The 18,441-nt window shown below is 46.3% G+C and overlaps 1 protein-coding gene across 3 annotated transcripts in view; it reads right to left on the bottom strand.

Annotated features, from left to right (window-relative positions):
• Positions 1-1,403: 1,403 nt before the first annotated feature.
• The window catches only part of SGCD (sarcoglycan delta), a 496,907-nt gene continuing 479,869 nt past the window's right edge, over positions 1,404-18,441 (bottom strand). For all 3 annotated transcript variants that reach the window (XM_059712937.1, XM_059712938.1, XM_019475988.2), the window contains 2 exons: positions 4,380-4,503; positions 1,404-2,872 (listed from right to left, as the gene is read on the bottom strand). In XM_059712937.1, coding sequence (XP_059568920.1) covers positions 2,699-2,872; positions 4,380-4,503 — 298 coding nt within the window. In that variant the 3' untranslated portion in view covers positions 1,404-2,698. The remainder of the gene's footprint in view (positions 2,873-4,379; positions 4,504-18,441) is intronic.

Genomic DNA, 18,441 nt, shown 5'->3' with positions numbered 1-18,441 from the left:
GCTGGGCGTGCCGGCAGCACAACCTTGAGAAGGGGACGCTGCCCTATTTCTTGCAGAGCCGGTTCTGGTCCGCGACCCGGCACCTTTCACTAGTGCTACGAGCCCTGCGGGAGCACAGCCCGAGACGGCCAGTACTTTGCAAGGAGCACGGTTTCTGCAAACCTCATTACCACCAGGTGCACCCACTGGCTTCCGAATCGGAGGATGGAAAACCGCGGTCCCAGTGTAACATGACGTGTTAAATAACAAATGCAGCGGTAAATGGATTCCACCGGGGACTACGAACGGGCCGATGGTCCCGGAGGTCACAAACACAGTCAGGCGCTAAATTGAAGACGGTAAAAGTCTGTAATTGCCCCGCAGGCGTCGTGGGCTTCGTCTGTTCTGCTTGACGCTGCACCACCAGATCCCATGACATCGGTTGACAACACCCACCCTCCCCTTCAACCAACCAACCCTCCCCTCCCCTTCCCTCCCCCCAAATCAACTCATTTGAATAACAAGATAAATATGATGTGCTTCTCCTTGCTGAGTGCATTGACTTAAGGCATAGGCACAATTCCCCCTCTTTGAACAGAGATGGTATAGTCCCGTGTCCCAATACAATCGTTATCCTGGGTGACCCTTTGCATTGCAATGTTGACTTGGACATAATAATTACAGGAATAAATAGATAACAAATGGTTTGAACTCGTTAATTAACCTAACGGCATCACTAGGAAAAATGGAGAACTCCAAATCTTTAACCTTTAGGAAGGGTACGGATGATTGGCGCCTTTGTTAGCCAACACCGTCCACTTCAAGTCGGGAGAAGAGCACCGAAGCGTTTCCACTGACTTTGGACCAGCTCCTAAATGTCTGTTGAAAAGAGAAAATCAGAATTTCATACTCTCAAGCCCCCAAGCAAATGGCTTAATTAGAAAGTGGTGACAGCGTCTCTTTTTTTGGCTATGTTTAGCTTAGAAATCTGTTTGTGGCCCATCAGCTCACCTTCCCTATGATTAGGGGTGTGCTTGAGGGTGATATTTTTCAAACTCATCTAAGTGACTTAGGAGACAAGGTCCCCGTGGAAGCCAGTGGGACTGGAGCGCTTTTGAAAATGTACTGGGGAGTTAGCGATGGGTCCAAACCCGCTCTTCAGGCTCGAGTCCTAAAGGACCCGGAGCCGAACAGCCTGACTTTTCAGCGGTCTGGCTTTGTTGCAACACTCATAAAACACTTAAAAAATTTCTTTCTTAATCAGCATCTCTGATATTTTCCATCTGCATAAAGTGGGAGTGACCTCAGATTCTTCTTATGAAAAGGCAGCAATTTTGGATAACCCCTTTCTTTTGAATGCCTTGCAGGTAGGCTTTTGTCCAAATCTTAAATCGTCTCACCTTTGCCAGGTGTGCGTAGCTACGGAAAAGAAGCATTAGCCAGAACCTGGGACATCCAGACAGGCGGTGTAGGGCGGAGCAGGACACCTGTTGACTGAACATTTGCAGTCGTCTTTCCCTATATTTTTAAACAAAAGCATAGTTTGTGAATAAGGTGATGCGACAGCCATGCTAGGTTACCTTTGCAGCTGATAAACAGCTAACCTAACACGATGGCAGAGATCGTCAATGCAGAATAATTCCAATTAGCTTTTGATTTTTCCCCCCCCAGCCAGTGACATTGCTTACTACATACCTATTAAATCCCCCTAACTTTTGTATGCCCCTGTTGGCTAAGAAAGACTGGAGGGGATCCCTGCAAACATCCCTGAATCATGTAGGACGCTACCCTGCATGGGCATGGTCCACCGTCCTTTATGTCAAAGCGAGTTTTGCCTTTCACATGAAGGAGAGCAGGACCAGGGCTAACATCCTCTCTTCTCAAGGGGCGGTGGTTCTGGGCACGAAGCACACGCTTCCTATGTGTTAGGACAAAATCTTGCCACTAAGCTGTCCTACTTTAAATTGCACTCTCTTCCTTTTTAATATAAACACAGGCTCCTTGGAGCCGCTGGGGCAATTTGCACTGCGTTGCCAGCCATTCTGGTTTTTTTCTGACGCCACTGACTTTCAAAGTGCAAATATAATCAGAGATGCTGTTCTCCCTTCCTAGGCTGCTAATAGGATGCCAGTCATCTTAATCAGACCTCATTCCCATTGCTCCCAGAACAGAATTAACAAGGGACAGTCATCAGAGGCTGTGTCTACACTAGATACCAGACTAGACTAATCTACTGTGCAGTAAACGTCACCATCTCCACGTGCATGTGTTTACTGCACAGTAAATTAGTCTACTGCACAGTAAATTTACTACCTGCATATGGAGGTAGTAAATTGACTGCACGGTAAAGCCAAATAGCATTACTTGTACGTGTTGACACACCCTATGTGTACTAATATGGAAAAGTCTGGGGAGCACTGAATCCAGCGGTCTGCATTGATAAATTTGAGTATGGGGGAAAAGTGGGACACTACATATATGTCACAGGGTCACCCTGGGATTCCTTGTACTGAAACATCATTTTACACAGAGGATATATATATATAATTTTATATATATATTTATATATATATATATATATATTCACACACGCGCACGCACACACAAAAAAAGTCTTTGATAGGCTTTCTGTGTTCTAGTAAAAATAGTTGGCAGCTGCTATCTCTGAGACCAGCCGTAGGCCCATGCGCTGCCTGCAGTGCCCACCGCGCATTGTCTCTCAAAGGCAGACGCTTGTATTTATCTGGCAGGTGGAGCTGGCCCCGGCCTGAGACAGGAATAACCTCCCGTTGGGACACACGCACAGCTCGTAGATTTTTTGCCTGGATCCTGTCGTGGAGTAAAACCCTTGAGGCAATTTAGGTAGTTTGATTTTTGCAGAGTCCAATGTGATCTGAAATGTGTGTGAGAGGAGGAGAGAGAGAGAGAGAGAGAGAGAGAGAAGCAGTGTTAGGGATGAACCGTACGTTTTAATCACGAGTTGTAAAAACTTTCCCTGGAAAGAGATGCTGGAACGGCTCGGGCCATTGGGGTCCGTGTGGAAATAGCGGTGGTTGGGATAGCACGGGGTGAGCGTGTTACCTCTGTCTCCCAAGCCTCTCCCCTTCCTCTGTTGGTCCTAATCTTCCCCGGTGACCTTACTGGGTTGGTTCTGTTTGGGGGTTCCCTGCTCATCCTGTGCTGAACAGCCTGGCAACCCGGGGGGCATTTCCAGTATAAATGGCAATCACTCATGGTAGAGACATCTGCAGCACTTAGGTCTATTTACAATACTCCAAAACCAAAGCACTGCACTGCACAGACTTCTCCCCTAAGGGAAAGGAGGGGAGAACAAACACGTGGCAGACACGAGTTATGCCAACCAGTGCACCAGTGCAAGGTGCTCTGCTGCTGCATGGATAAATGCGGTATACTGGCAATGCAGGGCTCCAGCTAATGTCATGGGCTGCTGGGTGTGCTGGTGCATTTTAAAAGCAAACAGGTGTTATGCATGCTACGGCGACAGCTTCTGGGCCTACTTAGAGCAGGGAGATGAGTATCAGGGTTGGCTTTGTTGGCCCAGTCTGGGTTTGCACCCTGCAAAGGCCCACCCATCTGCAAAAGCAGGGCCTGGGATGATAGCTCTGATCTTAAAATGTGATGCTTGCAACACAAAAGCCCCTGAGTACCTAGACCCAGCTCCTGCAAGGATCAAGTATTCATCTGTAGGTCCTTCCATTGACTTCGCTGGACATTGGATGGGCCCCAGGGGAGGTTTTTGGGACTGGGTTTTTTGTCTATTCATTACATTGTGGAGTAAAAAATGAGGCCCGAGGGCTGAATCCAACCTCTATGCGTATCTCAGAAGCCCACCTCTGGCCCTGTTTGCTCTGCTGGCTCTGTGGCAAGGCTTTCTCCCACCTTGCCAACCCTTCCTTTCTTTTGGTAGTCACCGAATGTAGCCACCAAACTCTTTTCCCCTCCAACATAAAGACATCAGCCAGGCTGCAAAAGTTTTGCCGATCAATACAGGTGAATTAAGCTCTTCTTAAAGCAGAATGCACGATATAGGATTTAATTACGTAACCCGTGTAAATCTTGCTTTAAAGTGACACCAAAACAGAGAATTTAGGAGCCTTGTGTGGTCCAACAGCTGCATAAATCTGCTTGTACAACCGCCGCTATAACCTGAGCACTTTGAAAATAATGGATCGTCTTTGCTCTCTCCATGGAGTGAAGCTGGTTTGCATAGGAGGCGGTCTGTCCTCGCTACAGAGAATTAAACCGGTCAGACGCACCTTACCAGTGCTTCTAAACAGCTGGGCCCCATAGATTTGCAAAGCACATTGGGAGGGGACGAGTCTCCCCGAGACCAGCGTACAGGTTGGCTTTGCAGTAGCGTTTGCTCTCTCCTTCCCTACCTCTCCATCTTTGGATTCCAGCCTGAGCTCCGTCCTGCACGTGGCTTCCAAGCTGCCGGCCTCCGCGTTGATCTCGATGCCTTTCGGAGCCTCCATGACCAGCGCGCGTGTAGGCGACTCGAGTCTGCAACAGAGTAGAAAGGGATCATGCTGGTGTTATAGCCGAGGTGGTCTTCTCACAAGGCCTGATCCCCCGCTACAAGGTGCCTCTGGAGAGCGTGGAGGGCCTGAGCCAGAGCCCTGCTGGGAGCGCTGGAGATGCTAATGCACAACACGGGTATCGCTGTTGGTGGCAGCGGCGTTCCAAGATCCATCAGCAGGTTGGTCCCCCAGGCAAGCTCAGGCATCCTCCCCACCCTACCCACACCCCATCGGCATCATACTGACCGCTCACACAGCAGCGTGCATCCTAATGTCCGCGGTACATGCAATGCTCACTTAGCCTTTTCAGCACCAAAGGCTGCGCTCATTTAACAGGTGGCAACACCAGAGCAGATGCACGTGACAGCTTGCAAGGTTTCGGGACAAAAGATGTTACTGCTCAAGGAGTCTTTGCTCCCTGAGTTGTGTATGGACTGGGAGCAGTGTGGCACTGGGCACCCCGCTCGTGATGGATGGGCCACATACGGAGGTCGATGAGCTTGCTGCAGTATCAGGTCACAAAGCTGGTTCCTTCGGTTCAGGTAACTGAGGTTTGTGCTTTTAAGACTCGCGGGTGTCAAGATCTACCCTTTCTGTCAGCCAAAGGCAACGTATTAAACCCCTCTCTTCCCTCCATTGAGCTGCAATCCCTGCCTTCCTCCCTGTGCTATAGGGACATAGGAAACCCGGTCTTTCTTTAACAGCTCTCCCATCTGTTCTGCTCATTAGACCAAGCAACAAAACTTGATGCCACAAAAACAGGATTGTGACTTCGCCCCATGCAAGTACCATCAAGGCAGTCCCCCTACTGATCTAGAAATCGTCTGGGCAGGCAGTAATGCCGCCGCCGGAGAAAATGAACTAGCAAGTGCAGCCGGCAACTAGTGAATGTGCTGCTGGCAACCTTTTGTGTTTGCAGTGTCACTTGAGCTGTTTCTCTGCTCTTGCATATAGAACGATATAAAAGAAAGGCGTGTTATTAAATGGGGCTCCTGCTGGTATTGAGAGAGTATTCGGGGGGGGTTGAATACATTTTAGTGTGTTTATTGTAAGTCAAGAAGCCAATTCAAAGAAAAGAGGCCAGCACTGCCTCGGTATGACACTCTTCCAATTATGACCCTGCTATTTACTGATGTCTTTAGATCAGTGGTTCCCAGGCTTCTTTTCCCCCAAGTTGGTGAAACACTGGAACATGTACGGATAATATAATCCAAGCGAACCACAGGCATGCAGCTAGGATCTCACCTACGACACAGCAGCTTGACTTTCTTTGATGTCTTAGCTGTCTCAATACATTTGTTACCCTGCTTATCAGGTGGCTTTTCTATTCACGGGTCTACATGAGATGCTTTACTGTGCAGTAGACTCATCTACTGTGCAGTAAAGCATCACCCCCTACATGTGCAGGCACAGGAAATTAGTTTACTGTGCAGTAAATGTCCCACCTGCATATGCAGGTAGTAAATTTATTGTGCAGTAAATTTACTGCGCAGTAAAGTCAAATAGCATTAATTGCATGTGTAGACGTGCCCACTGAAGAATAAATCAGATGAGAGCAAAATAGCATATGAAGACCAGAAGGATCAACTAACTCTTGTGCTCTGGACTGACCCAAAAAATCATTATAATAAAAAACCCAGGACATCTGGTACAAAACGGGGAAAGCTGCTGAACAAGTGCCCGAGGAAGGAGGCTCTGTCTCCTTTCCGTGCCTGCCTGCAGACTCAGCTGACAAATGTTAGTTAAATCCACTTGTTCAGATGGCAAACTACTAAGAAGACATCTAACAAGGAGCAAACAGCCCCTGGGGAAATTTCAGCCGTTCACACCTGTAGAGGGGTTATAGGAAATGTGTCCCCACCTGGTCAAACCCTGCATGGATGAGACCAGGCTTTTAGAAAGGCAGATAGTATAAGCTCATGCTTTTTCAGAAGCACTCTTCTCCCAAGGGTTTTTGCTTTGTTGAGTGGGGTATCTGAACGGTACTGAAGCCTCTGCTCCTGGCTCACAACGGTTTTGTGACATAAAGATCATCTTTTATTGCGAGATGACACAACCGCGATCGTTACCGTGCTGTGAAGCCCGATGTCCAAACAAAGCACTTGCACTGTTTACCATGCAGTAGCTAAGGGCATGTCTTCGTTGCAGTCAAAGATGCAATGTACTCCGCTAACTTTAACCTATGTAGCTCTGACACAGTGGGCACGTCTACACGTGCATTTACATCACGTTAAACTTACTGCGCAGTAAGTTAAGTGGGTTTAGGCCGGTGTCTACATGTGCAGGCATTAAAGCGCAGTAACAGTGTGTGTGGACCAATTTGGGACAAAAGTTAGTTCCAAGTCAGTCCACGCACACGGTGTTGCTGTGCAGTAAGGCGTCTACATGTGCGTTACTGCACAGTAACTAATTGAGCATAAATTTGATACCTGCATGATGCAGATGATGCATGATGCAAGTATTAGCCACAGTGCATTAATGAATGTGTAGACTTTACACTCAAGCTGGCATAAGTTGCCATATTTACTGCGCCGTACATGCATGCATTTGTAGACACCACCCATCCCGTGCAGTAATTTTAGTTACTGCGCAGTAAATGTGCACATGTAGACACACCCGTTAATGCCGTAACAATAACAGTAGCTATTACCCTTCCCTACTATGCAGGCCCAAAGATTTACCCAAGATCCTTGGCAGGTTTTGTAGCTTGTGTGGACCTCCATGCTGTGGCTGCTACACTGATCTCAGAGCCAGGCAGTTTAATGTAGCTTGGATACGCCTGTGCGAACCCCGAGCCAGGTCAGAATTACACACCGTATTATCAGGAAGTGTGCGGGCTAATTGTGTTGTGTTAATAGGAGAGAAAGCCACACAGAGTGGCTGTTCCTTTGCTCTACATTGCCCCATAGCAGTGCGGAGCCCCAAGGAGAACTGCTCTTAGTAAGGACAAGGGCAAACCAGCTACTCTTTCCTGCTCGAGGTCAGCCCATCACTATTTCCACCCTTGAGCTGAGCCAGTGCAGTCATTATGCTGCCCTAAATCGTTGGCTCAGACACCTACCATCGTATTTCACATGTTGAATGAACCAAGCTGCATCCTTTTCACTCATCTGGAAATCATATTTAGGCCCAGGATTTGCAAATCCTTAATGAATGCAAATGATGTAATTGCCAAGCACCATTCTTTCAGTGAAAAGAAACGTGCTCATGGACAGAATGGGGTTGTACTCTCATTCTCATCTTTGATGCTCATCCTCCTCTTGCTTACCCCCATCTGAAGCTGGAGATGACTCCACTCGGCCGCAGAGGCTTTTTATCCCATTTTATGCCAGTGCAGGTGACGAGGAAATCATCCTAATACAATTTCCTTGGAGTCTGCAGAGCGCAGCACTGCAGGAGGGTTATTTTAATGTATTTATTTCTAACTTCCTGAGTGAATCCCTCAGACACCTGTCTTTAAACCAGGAGCTGACAATCTATGCAAAACCAAAGAAAGCAGCTGAGGAGTTATGCTCCCGGGAGTTGGAGTAATGTTTACTGAATACTTTCATTTGAAGCGAGCAATTAATACAACACACTGCTTTTAAACCTAATGCTGGCTTCCAGAGCAGAACCGACTGGGGGACGAACAATGAAAGCAAATGATTTAGCGACGAACGCGTTGTTCATTCAAAATGCATGTTTTGTTTCCCCGTGCGGCTGTCTGGTTCCTGAAGTAGGATCCCGATCCTCCTAGCTCGATGGGAGCTTCAGCATACATCAGTGGGGTGGGAAGAGTGACTCCACAAAGCATCACTGGGCGCGTCTACACATTCATTAATGCACTGTAGCTAATGCACTTTAAATCTAGTCCCTCCAATGTGAGGTACTCGAAAAATGTGCATTAGCCTATTTTAATACGCATTAACTAAAGAGCACAGTTTTTTTGTGATGCTTTAATATGCATTAAAATAGGCTAATGTGCATTAAAGCACACATGTAGATGTGCCCATGGTTTCCTCTCGCTCTTACATAGTCCATCCTAGAGCTCTTGTGTTGGCAACACCTGGTTTTTTGTGGGGGTTTTTGTGTTGGGGGCTCTGGAGTTAGTTACTAAGGCTCACTTTGCTGATCCTAATAGCATCACCCCAGTATTAAAACAGTCCGGTGAAAACAGAACCTGGCCCAGAAATGCTACCTTGCCCTCCTGCCCTGAAGCCCCTGCAGAAACTCCAAGGGACCGAGAGTTTCCTGTCCCCTCCTGGGGTTTCCTTGCACAGGGAACAGTCCTAGCTCACGGCACGGATGGAGGACAACCAGTTTGCTCTCCGTAGGTCATCAGCGTAGGAAGCAGTGGTGTGGCAACACGAGTTAATTTAATTTCATTGAGAAACCTGTGGACTGAGAACAGAGCATGTACGAGTGCAGCTGCGAGCCATTATTTCTAATGCTTCTAATTATTTCTTACAGTATCTTTCTGACCAGCTCTCCGATTTCATGTTGGGCATAAAATTAGCCGCTGTTATCATTGTGCTTGCTTATGTCTCCTACATTGGTAAATTATGCTAGCAAATAAATACAGAGCAGCAACAATTTGCCAGCCATGAACCAGCACCTGGGGCTGAGCATTTGTGCTCGGTTTTAATTCCTTTGTTTTGCTGCAATCAATGGCATTGCCCATTTAAAACACCTCGTTTCTGCGATCCCATTATTTTGGGGTGATCTTGCAAAGAACCCATGGAAGGAAACACAGTGTGCATCTTCCCGCATCGATCCAAAGTTAATTTTACTGAACCACCCAGAAACCTGAGTGTAATTTCTGCTTCAAGAGAATCACATCTAGTTCTTTTTTGAAAGCCTTTGCCATGTACGAGCTCTGCTTTTAATGGCAAAAAAAGAAGTGGACGAGCCCAAATGGGGGTGGGGGGACAAGACCCTTCACAGACTCTTCTGCATGGTGTTCCCACTGCATTTTTGCAGCTGGGCATAGAGAAAGCAATGAGTTCATCCCAAATCCTGTGATTTCCCAAAAGCCTCCTAACCCTCTGTCTCCTTCCCGACTGCCCTCTGGGCTCCCCAGCGGTGCATCTGTATTAATACTTCACCCACATGAAACAAGCTAAAAACTTTGCTAATATTTGGACCAGGAAAGAGGGAGAGATGGGAGATGCTGAGCTAACCAAACGTAAAAGAAGCAGGGGACTAGAGAGCAAGATTTTAAAGGTAGAAAAGGTCAGTAGTAAGGAACAAAAGCTAGCAGCTAAGACAGAAAGTTTCTCCCTACTTTTAATCTGAACATTGTAACTTCCAGCTCCCCTGATGTACAATACATGATGTATAATACTTGGCACAATGCAGATGCAGCGAGCGCGTTGCAAATGCACAGAAGATATCATGGTTAACAATAAAATATTTATCAATGTTATTTATTGCCAGCCATTGATACAAATCTCCTTTGCAATTATGTTCTAATGAAACGCACCAATTACTGTTTGAATGGTGACATCTGAGTGTAATCTCACTCAGTGGAGATAAATCTTACTGATGCAAGGTTTCCAGGGTCCCTTCTTGGACTACATTAATTACAGAGGTAAACAAGGATATATTATTATCTTTGCATCCAACAATAAATCCTGGATCTCATTGTAACATGCTCTTCTGTTTGACAGTATTAATCACCATACAATTTCCAATGTTTATGCTGCAAATCCATTACACTAGTGACAACTCCGAGACAGCTGCATTCCCTAGCACAGTTTTACGGCCCGCTGACGGACAGCACGTGCAATTCTTAGTCCGGTCAGCAGAAGAGGCTGCAAATGAAAAGACTTTAAGCTGCAATCCAGAAAACCTTGCCCAGTTGAAACCCCAGCGAGGTCTCTCACGTTAACCCTTAGTAGATGACACAGGTCTAATGATATTGTCTTGGAGTACTAATATTTTGGGCCTGGTTTGAGCTAGCAATACGTCTAACTCAAGGTGTGAAGCATGCCAAGTCTCTGCCCCTCTGTCCTTGGTGGTGCAGAACCTATGAGATTTTGTACCACACTGAGCCCAAAGAAAGACAGGGGATTGATAACCTAAGTTGCACGTGTGTTTGCAGTTGTGCATATGCTTCAATGTTTTGCTGGACTGGGACTCTCCTGCCTTTAGTGCACGATCAGAGGAAGGATGCTGCATGCTTCAAAGTGCACCTGAAAAATGTACTTTGAAGCATGCATTTTGGGGCTGGGACACACACAGGACTGGTGAGGAGAGGCTGAGGGAAGTGGGCTGATTGAGCCTGCAGAAGAGAAGACCGAGGGGAATTTGATAGCAGCCTTCACCTCCCTGCAGTGGGGTTGTGAAGAGGATGGAGCTGGGCTGCTCTCAGTGGGGGCAGATGACAGGACAAGGAGCAATGGGCTCAAGTTGCAGCAAGGGAAGTTGAGGTTGGATATTAGGATGAATTTGCTCACTAGGAGGGTGGTGAAGCACTGGAACAGGTACCCAGAGAGGTGGCGAAGTCTCCATCCTTAGAGGTTTCAAAGACCCGGCTAGACAAATCCTTGGCTGGGATGATGTAGTTGGGGCTGGTCCTGCCTTGATGTGACCTCCCAAGGTCTCTTCCCACCCTCATTTTCAGTGATTCTGTGCAAGAAACCAGCGATTGCGTAACGTGAAGGCAGGGTAGGGTTGCACCTTATAGACCAACTAAATCAGAGATGCATGCACTTTACATCTCTCTGTAACATTAGCCTCATCATGACATAGCTCTGTTCAATGATTTTGTTTCATCCTACCTTTGTGCTCCTATATCTGTGCTTTTGTGTGTGTTGGGGGTGGGAAGAAATACCCTTTCCATTTGTGTTGCTGCATCTATTAAACTCTAACCATTTTCCCCTGTGCCACTAATTTAATCTTGCTCGAATGTCTTCAGTCTCACTTTAAAACCAGCCCTTTCTCTTTAGCTAGCCGCAGCCTTTCTCTATAGAGATATTACACGTTACAGATGCAATTCAAAAGTAAACTGTATTTCATTGCAAAGAGCATTATAAATCTGCTGCTGGTTTTTGCTAACTTCAGCTTAACACTGAAAGAGCCAATTTATTTATTTTTCCTACCTTGAAAACCCAGCCACTGTTTTCAGTGGCCTTTTCCAAAGCATAGCCGTTGCTAAAATAATACCCTCCTGACCACAGAAAGGACGGATATATCTTCTCTGTCACTGACTGGCAGAAGCAGTTGTAAACCACCAGAGCCTAGACGAAAGGCAAGGAGGGAATGGTGTTTAATTGCAACTAATATGAGATTTATATATGCCTTAGCCATGGAGAGACTGGAACCCATTGCAGCTAGGAAGAATACTTCCATGCACTGTGGAGCTGCAGGGGTTGCCAGTCCCTGGCAGGGTTGCAAAGGAGAGTCTCTGATTTGTTTTATTTTTAGGTAACAATTTTTTGTAAATAAAACTATTTGGAGGGCATTAAGTGGCACTCAGTGATGCACTGGCTTTCTACTCCTCCCTGGAGAGTCAAGTTCCTATACATAATCCACATATATAGTCCTTAAAGCTAAAGGTAAGTCTCCGCCTGTATTCTTTTGGTGCACTTTACACTTCTGTAATGTTGCAGTAACTTACTCTGAAGTGGTGAAACCCCAAAAGCACAGAGGAAGCTAGAAGCATCAGGAACTGGTTCCTTGCTACAGGCACTACAGTAGGGACATTGCTGAAGAAGATGCCATTCTGCAGAGTTGTCCAAACTGCTTTAGGATTTCCTGAATGGCTGAATAATCTCCAGGAGGCAAGCACAAAGCAACTCCAGACAGAAGATGCTATTGAATTCATCTAGGAAGAAACCTCTAGTTTGAAAAATGATTGAGAAGGCAAAGGGTAGGTGGGGGGACTGGTACGAAGCTGGAGATGGCCAGAGGAAGAAGGGATCAAATTAACATGAAACTAAGTGGACGAGAAAATTAAAACCATTTTGGACAATTAAAGATGCGGTTGATTGTAAATCAAGGAAGAAAGTGAATTACCGTAGAAGTTGGGAGAGAGTCTGAAGTGATATGCAGTAAATAGAGAGGTGGTTTTAGAGGCATGGCGTGCTCACGCGGGTGGAGAAGGACCTCGGAGGGACTGAGTGAGTGACATGGATGATGGCAACTCCGCTCGCAGCTTCCCCGCAGGAATGCCTGGTGCACCATCCTGACAGACCTCCAACGCAGAGCTGCTTCAAAGAGTAGCTCCGTCTTGTGGTGCCGGATCTTTCCACCGTAACGAATAAAACTCCCAACTCATTACACGGCAAGCCTCCTAAAAATACCGGGGAACCTTTATTTTGCAAAGCCCAGCTGGAGCAAGGAGAGGAGGAGGATGCTAGCGGGCCAAATCCTCTGGGAGGGCAACTGGGCTGGGGTTGACTGCAACGGCACTGTGGAAGTTTGCACCTGCTGAGGACGCGGCACTTGGTTTTTGGTCGCTGAACAAAGATGTCTTAATAAAAAGGGGGTCGGACTCGATGATCTATTGAGGTCCCCTCCGACCCTAACATCTATGAATCTGGCAGCGATCCTGCATAGGACAGACTGTGTTTGCAGGACAGCACGTGAAGGTACAGGGGGAAACATGCCTCCTCTGGCGTGCCAGGGCTGGACACGTGCACTGTTGGCACGTTCAGAAGTGACAGTCACTTGTTCACTAATCACTAATTAAGCTGCAGCCCTCTCCCTGGTGCCACTAAGCAGACATTAGGGGCCTCTAAGTGTTTTGCTTTCCTTACCAGCAAGAGCCACTTTGGCCTATGACTCTACTCCAGGATGGAAAGTCTCAGCCTGGGTCTGTGCTAATGAGGGACTCAGCGCTGTGAAACCCCCTGCACCCTCGACTCCAGGGATGCGTGTTTCCAGCAGTTAAATAACAGGCTTGATATTTTTCCCTTATGCCCTAAAGACTGCACACTATATTTGCTACATCAGCTCACAGATAAATTACTTGGGATAATGGCCGGTGTATATTTCCCGTTCAGCTTCTCTGCTCCGGTTTGCTCCATTTGTTAATGCAATTTAAAAAAAAAAAGAAGAAAATCCTCCCCTTTGAGACGCGAGTGCATTGATTTCACACCTGGGATAATCTTACAAAACGTTACGATCCTGTAAGCGCCCGACTCACAAACCCAGTTTCAGAAGCAAAGGGCGGGCTGGGTAAGTTTCTAATTGCAGTTTAAAAGCTTTTAATTAAAAAGCATGAAACGGAGAGCGCTGTTTGTGCCCAAATGACGGAGGAGGCTGGTGAGATTGGCTATTCTGTAGATGGGCTGTCATGAAGCAAGGTGGGAAACAAAGAGCTGGGCAAAAAAGGCTCTTCAGTGGCACCAAGGACACCTCTTGCCATGTCACTGCCAGCAAGCCACGAGGTCGAGAGTACAAGAAAATTGCTCCTTGCTCTGTCGTCTGCCCCCGCCGAGACCAGTCCAGCTCCATCCTCTTTGGAGCCATCCTTTGAAACATCCCAGCCTAAAATGGGGTTACATGTCAGTTCCAGGTAATCCCATTTTATGCCGGGTGTTTCAAAGGCGCCTAATGGTGTTAGATACTAAAGCTGGCTCAAAGGAAATAGGCTTTGACAACTCATTGCCTTGGGTTCCTTTGAAAATCCTGGCTGGAGCCCTGAAGTGGGACTTACATGAGAGGTTGTGGGAATGAATTTCTCCTGTGATACCTTATTATCAAGGAAATGTTACAAGAGGCATCCATGGGAAGGTGTTCCTGGGCGTGCAGAAGCAATGCTGCGCCCCAGCTAGCGAGAGGTCCATTAAACCAATATGGACCATCCTCTGCTACATTGCAGCCTCTCCATCCTCCGACCCCGCAGTGAAATTCAGCATGATGCGACCTTCCTGTGCCATGCTTGAACATGCCTAGTAATATTGCAGAACAGACAAGAATTGGGGCATTTGCTGAACGTCGTTTAGGCTCGAGTTAACCCCAAAGACGGTTCAAAGCCAAGAATACAATGCGAGGTGTGCAGCCCTTTGCAAATCCAGCAGCTGTTATCAACGGGAGCTCGCCTGCTGCCTTCTACATCAGAACGGTTTTATCTAGACGGCGAGCACGGTCCCAGTTATCCCCGTTCCTTCTTAGTCTTTTTGAAAAGTATCACGGGGTTTTTAACCCCCGTTTGGACAGACACAAAGGAAGAGGGTCAGTCGTGTTAAAAGTCTGTGGCGGATGGTGCGCACTTTCAAAAGTGCAGTGCAAATTGCTTCCTGGAACAATGCTTGACTTTACCTTTTCTTTGGTGACTTCACCTGTCCCTCCTAAAGAGATTACAATGACTAATAAATCACTAACAACAAAGGCAAGCGCAACACCAGCATCAGAAAGGGGGAAATGCACTTCTGAAGGGCGAGGAGTTGCTGGCACCGCGTGTAAAGAAGTGTGTGCACACACAGCAGCAGCTAGTGGTGAATCCCTGTCATAAACTGTGGAGCCCTGTACCGACTTCCCTAAGTGGATTTGAAGAGGTTATTTAGCATGACAGATTGGCTACAACCTGATGGCTATTTCTGAAAACGCATTTACAGACCTTACGACACCGTGATACCCCCGTGGCATATCCATTCACTGTACAGGCCATTTATAACGATTCCACTGCATTAAATCTTTATTAACACTCTTATTGACTTCGGCTTTGGCTTTTGGTCCCCTTTTTTAATTAACAGCAGTAATGAGACGAGCAGCATCCAATAGCACTACTGACCACACATTTTGTCTTAGACCGGAGGTTTATTTCATGCAACTTCACAAAAACGAAGCCTGAATTGCTATTTGCTAAATGTCAATTTTCACACTTCACCGAACCTTCTCTGAAGCCTGTCAACAGCAAATCTGTGGGAATGAAGTCACTTTTCCCCTCTGATTAGAAATATATAGAGCCCGTAACAAGGTTTCAATTACTTTGCATTATACAGACGAAAATGCCATTTCTGTCCACGCTACACCACTTAAAAGGGTAAATATGCATCATTTTTTACATTTACAGGGCACATTTTCTTAAGGGTGGCATTCCTTCTTCAGCTGTTATTTATATTTAAGATTCAATTGCAAGGGGTATGTCCATGTCTGTAGGAACCAAGGACAGGAGGCAAGATGAGATCTCATCAAATCCAGTCCCTTGCCTACCACAGGCAACAACCTCATATGCACTTCATAGGGATGAAGTCCTTTCCACATCCATTGTTAACCTAGCCTGCAAAGCCAGAAAAACAAAATACAACCAACTAACCAAAATCCAGACAACCTGTGCAATCTAATAGTTAAAAAATCATAGTTTCAAAAGTCGAAAAACGACTCGTTGGACTGCTGGCATAAAACAGGCTAGAAAGTTTCACCCAATCACCTGGTTGCAGAAGCCTATACACTGTAGAAAGGCATCTGTGTCTTACTTTGAACATCCAAGGGTAGGAGGATCTGTCACATCCCTTGGTAAATCGTACCAATGCTTAATTGCCTGCTGTGACAACCTGAGGACTCTGTTTAGGAATGACTTATTCTCACGGAGGTTATGAAATTGCTGCATGTGGAAGAAGGAGCCATTTCGAATGCATGTTTGCAAGTCTAAGCTGCTGCTTTCAAAGGCAATTGTAAGAAAAGAAGAAAAAGAAATCATGGTGCCAAGGAAGTCCATGACAAGGAGTTGCAAAGCCTTCAAGTAGTCCAGGATTGAGGACAAAAGAAGCACACGAAGGAGCAAATTCGGTCGTCCTACGCTTATGCTGCCCCACTGAAAGCAGTGGGATTGCACAGAAGGAACTGGGGTGAGAACCTCTCCCAACATCTCTTTTTTAATGTAGCAAAACATAAAGATGCTAAAAAAATAGGTCACTTAACCTTACATCACTTAAAAAAAAATCTATCCGGCCTCGCGAATGAGAACATTAAATGCTGTACAGTCTCGTTGCTGCATGCTGGCACATTCAAGCTGAAACTAGTAAAATGCAAAACCATTTCAAGAAGAAATAGTAGGTCGCAGCTAAGGAATTTAGCACTTGTTTTTGCATCAAATCAGATGAAAAAACTCGGACTGGCAGGACCTCAGGTACTCATTTTTGTCTCTGTTCAAGGCAGGATCACCCTTGGCTAAATCTTCTCATCCGAGTGTTTATCTATTTAGCAACCTGCTTGCACATCATGGGCCTGTTATTTTACTCAAGATTCAGCTTTATTGGTTTGCATTTCTGTGAGGAGTTACTGTGGATATAGAAAGACATGAAAAGAAACCCAAAAAAAGAAGGAAAACATGGTGGAATATGGACCAGAAAAGAAAAGAAAGGGACCGTGGTGGGGGGGAAATGGAGCAGATAGTGGAAGAGAGATGAAAGAAACCCTACATCAAAGCAGATCAACCCATCAGTGGGAAGACATGGCATCTATAGCCATTCTTTTCTTAAATTCATCGCTCCTTGGCTTTAGCTAGAAATGCACATTTTGTGCATTTATATTTGATTTTTACATGTCATGACAGAAGTAAAACTGGTTTTAGGTAATAAAAAGGCTGTTCTTCATCTCTGCTAACTCGTGCAAACTAAAGTGGTCTTGTAACCTTTGCCAACACTCCTTCGTGCGTCACTATTTTCTGGTGCTGACTGCCCCAGCCGACGCTTGATGGAGGGACTCACTTTGGTCTTCGCCTGATCTGCCGGAGGTTTTGTCACAGATGTTTTCCAGGAATGGAGCGGCACAAATATCCAATTAATTCCCGTCCTCTCTTTGTTTCCCTTAACTTCTCCAATATCTCTAATGAACTTCCCCAACATCAGTGAATCGTGATTTTTTTCCCCGGGCCTCCTTTCACTTTCAGGATTGGGCTTTGATGTTTCCCAATGCCCAAACAAAAGTTTTCAAGTGCTGCCAACATCGACTCATTCATCTAGCTTTGGCTCCACTTGATAAAGATACAAAAAAATAGGGTATATCTCTTCTGCCAGGGAAAGGACTGACATCCCAGACCTGCCTTTTGAAAAGCAATGGCGTGTTTCCAATCAGTCTGCTCATGTATTTATTTGCAATGGAGGGGGTGGGAGGTGCCTATTTCTCGTCCTTCCCGCTCGGCCATTCAGAGCGAGATGCTGGAGCAGCTACTTCATTACGTGTTCGGCATTGAGAATCAGAGGCCATCAAGGAAATAGCAAAGAGTCCTTGATTTCCTGCAAGCAGCGCAGCCTCCTCCTGCATTCATCCCTCCAACTCATCAGCCCGTCTCGACTGGGCGTCGCAGAGGCGCTCCGGGTGATTCCTGACCGCGTGTGCTCGAAAAGTTGGAAATTCGGGACCTTTGTGCGGAGAGGGATCATTTCACTGGGCTCCTTGTTCGCAAAATGCCAGCAGCACCCAGGTTTCAGTCCTTGACCTAGACTTAGTGTTTGTCATGATTACACTATAGGAGCATTTTTTTGGTCGGTGCTAAAATTTCCTTTCCACGATTGGTTGTGGGAGGACACTTGTTGATGCATTTTATGGAGGAGACTTGTTTTAAGCAATCAAATAAAATGTACTAAAAAAAACCAAACCCCAAATGCTAACTGCATTCAAAAAGCAAAGCCCTTCTTGACATTCAACTTTGGGCTGAGGGCCAGATTTTCAAGGGTAGTTAGGAGATGAAAATAGGTACCTAGGAAATTTTCAGAAGCATTTTAAGTCATTGAGGTGCCTTAAAACCTTTGGGGCTGTAGATGTATAAAGTCAAGTATTATCGTTTATTCAACCAACTTGTACAGCTGGGAGAGATCGGGGATAATCTTCTGGGGCAGGTCCGAGTGCTTCTCCTCAGGTCTGGGAAGGATGCAGATATGTAGCACGGCCTTTTTGCTCAATGCGCGGTTTCCACGTGCCTCGTCTGGGCATTTGCAAAGACTGCAGCTTTCAATGAAGCGCCGTGCTGTTTGCTGGACACCGCATCTGC

This window comes from Alligator mississippiensis, chromosome 9, assembly GCF_030867095.1.
Source record: "Alligator mississippiensis isolate rAllMis1 chromosome 9, rAllMis1, whole genome shotgun sequence".
In the NCBI taxonomy this organism is placed as follows: domain Eukaryota; kingdom Metazoa; phylum Chordata; order Crocodylia; family Alligatoridae; genus Alligator; species Alligator mississippiensis.
Note: the sequence above shows the minus strand (reverse complement) of the source record. Positions and strands in the feature narration are given on the sequence as shown.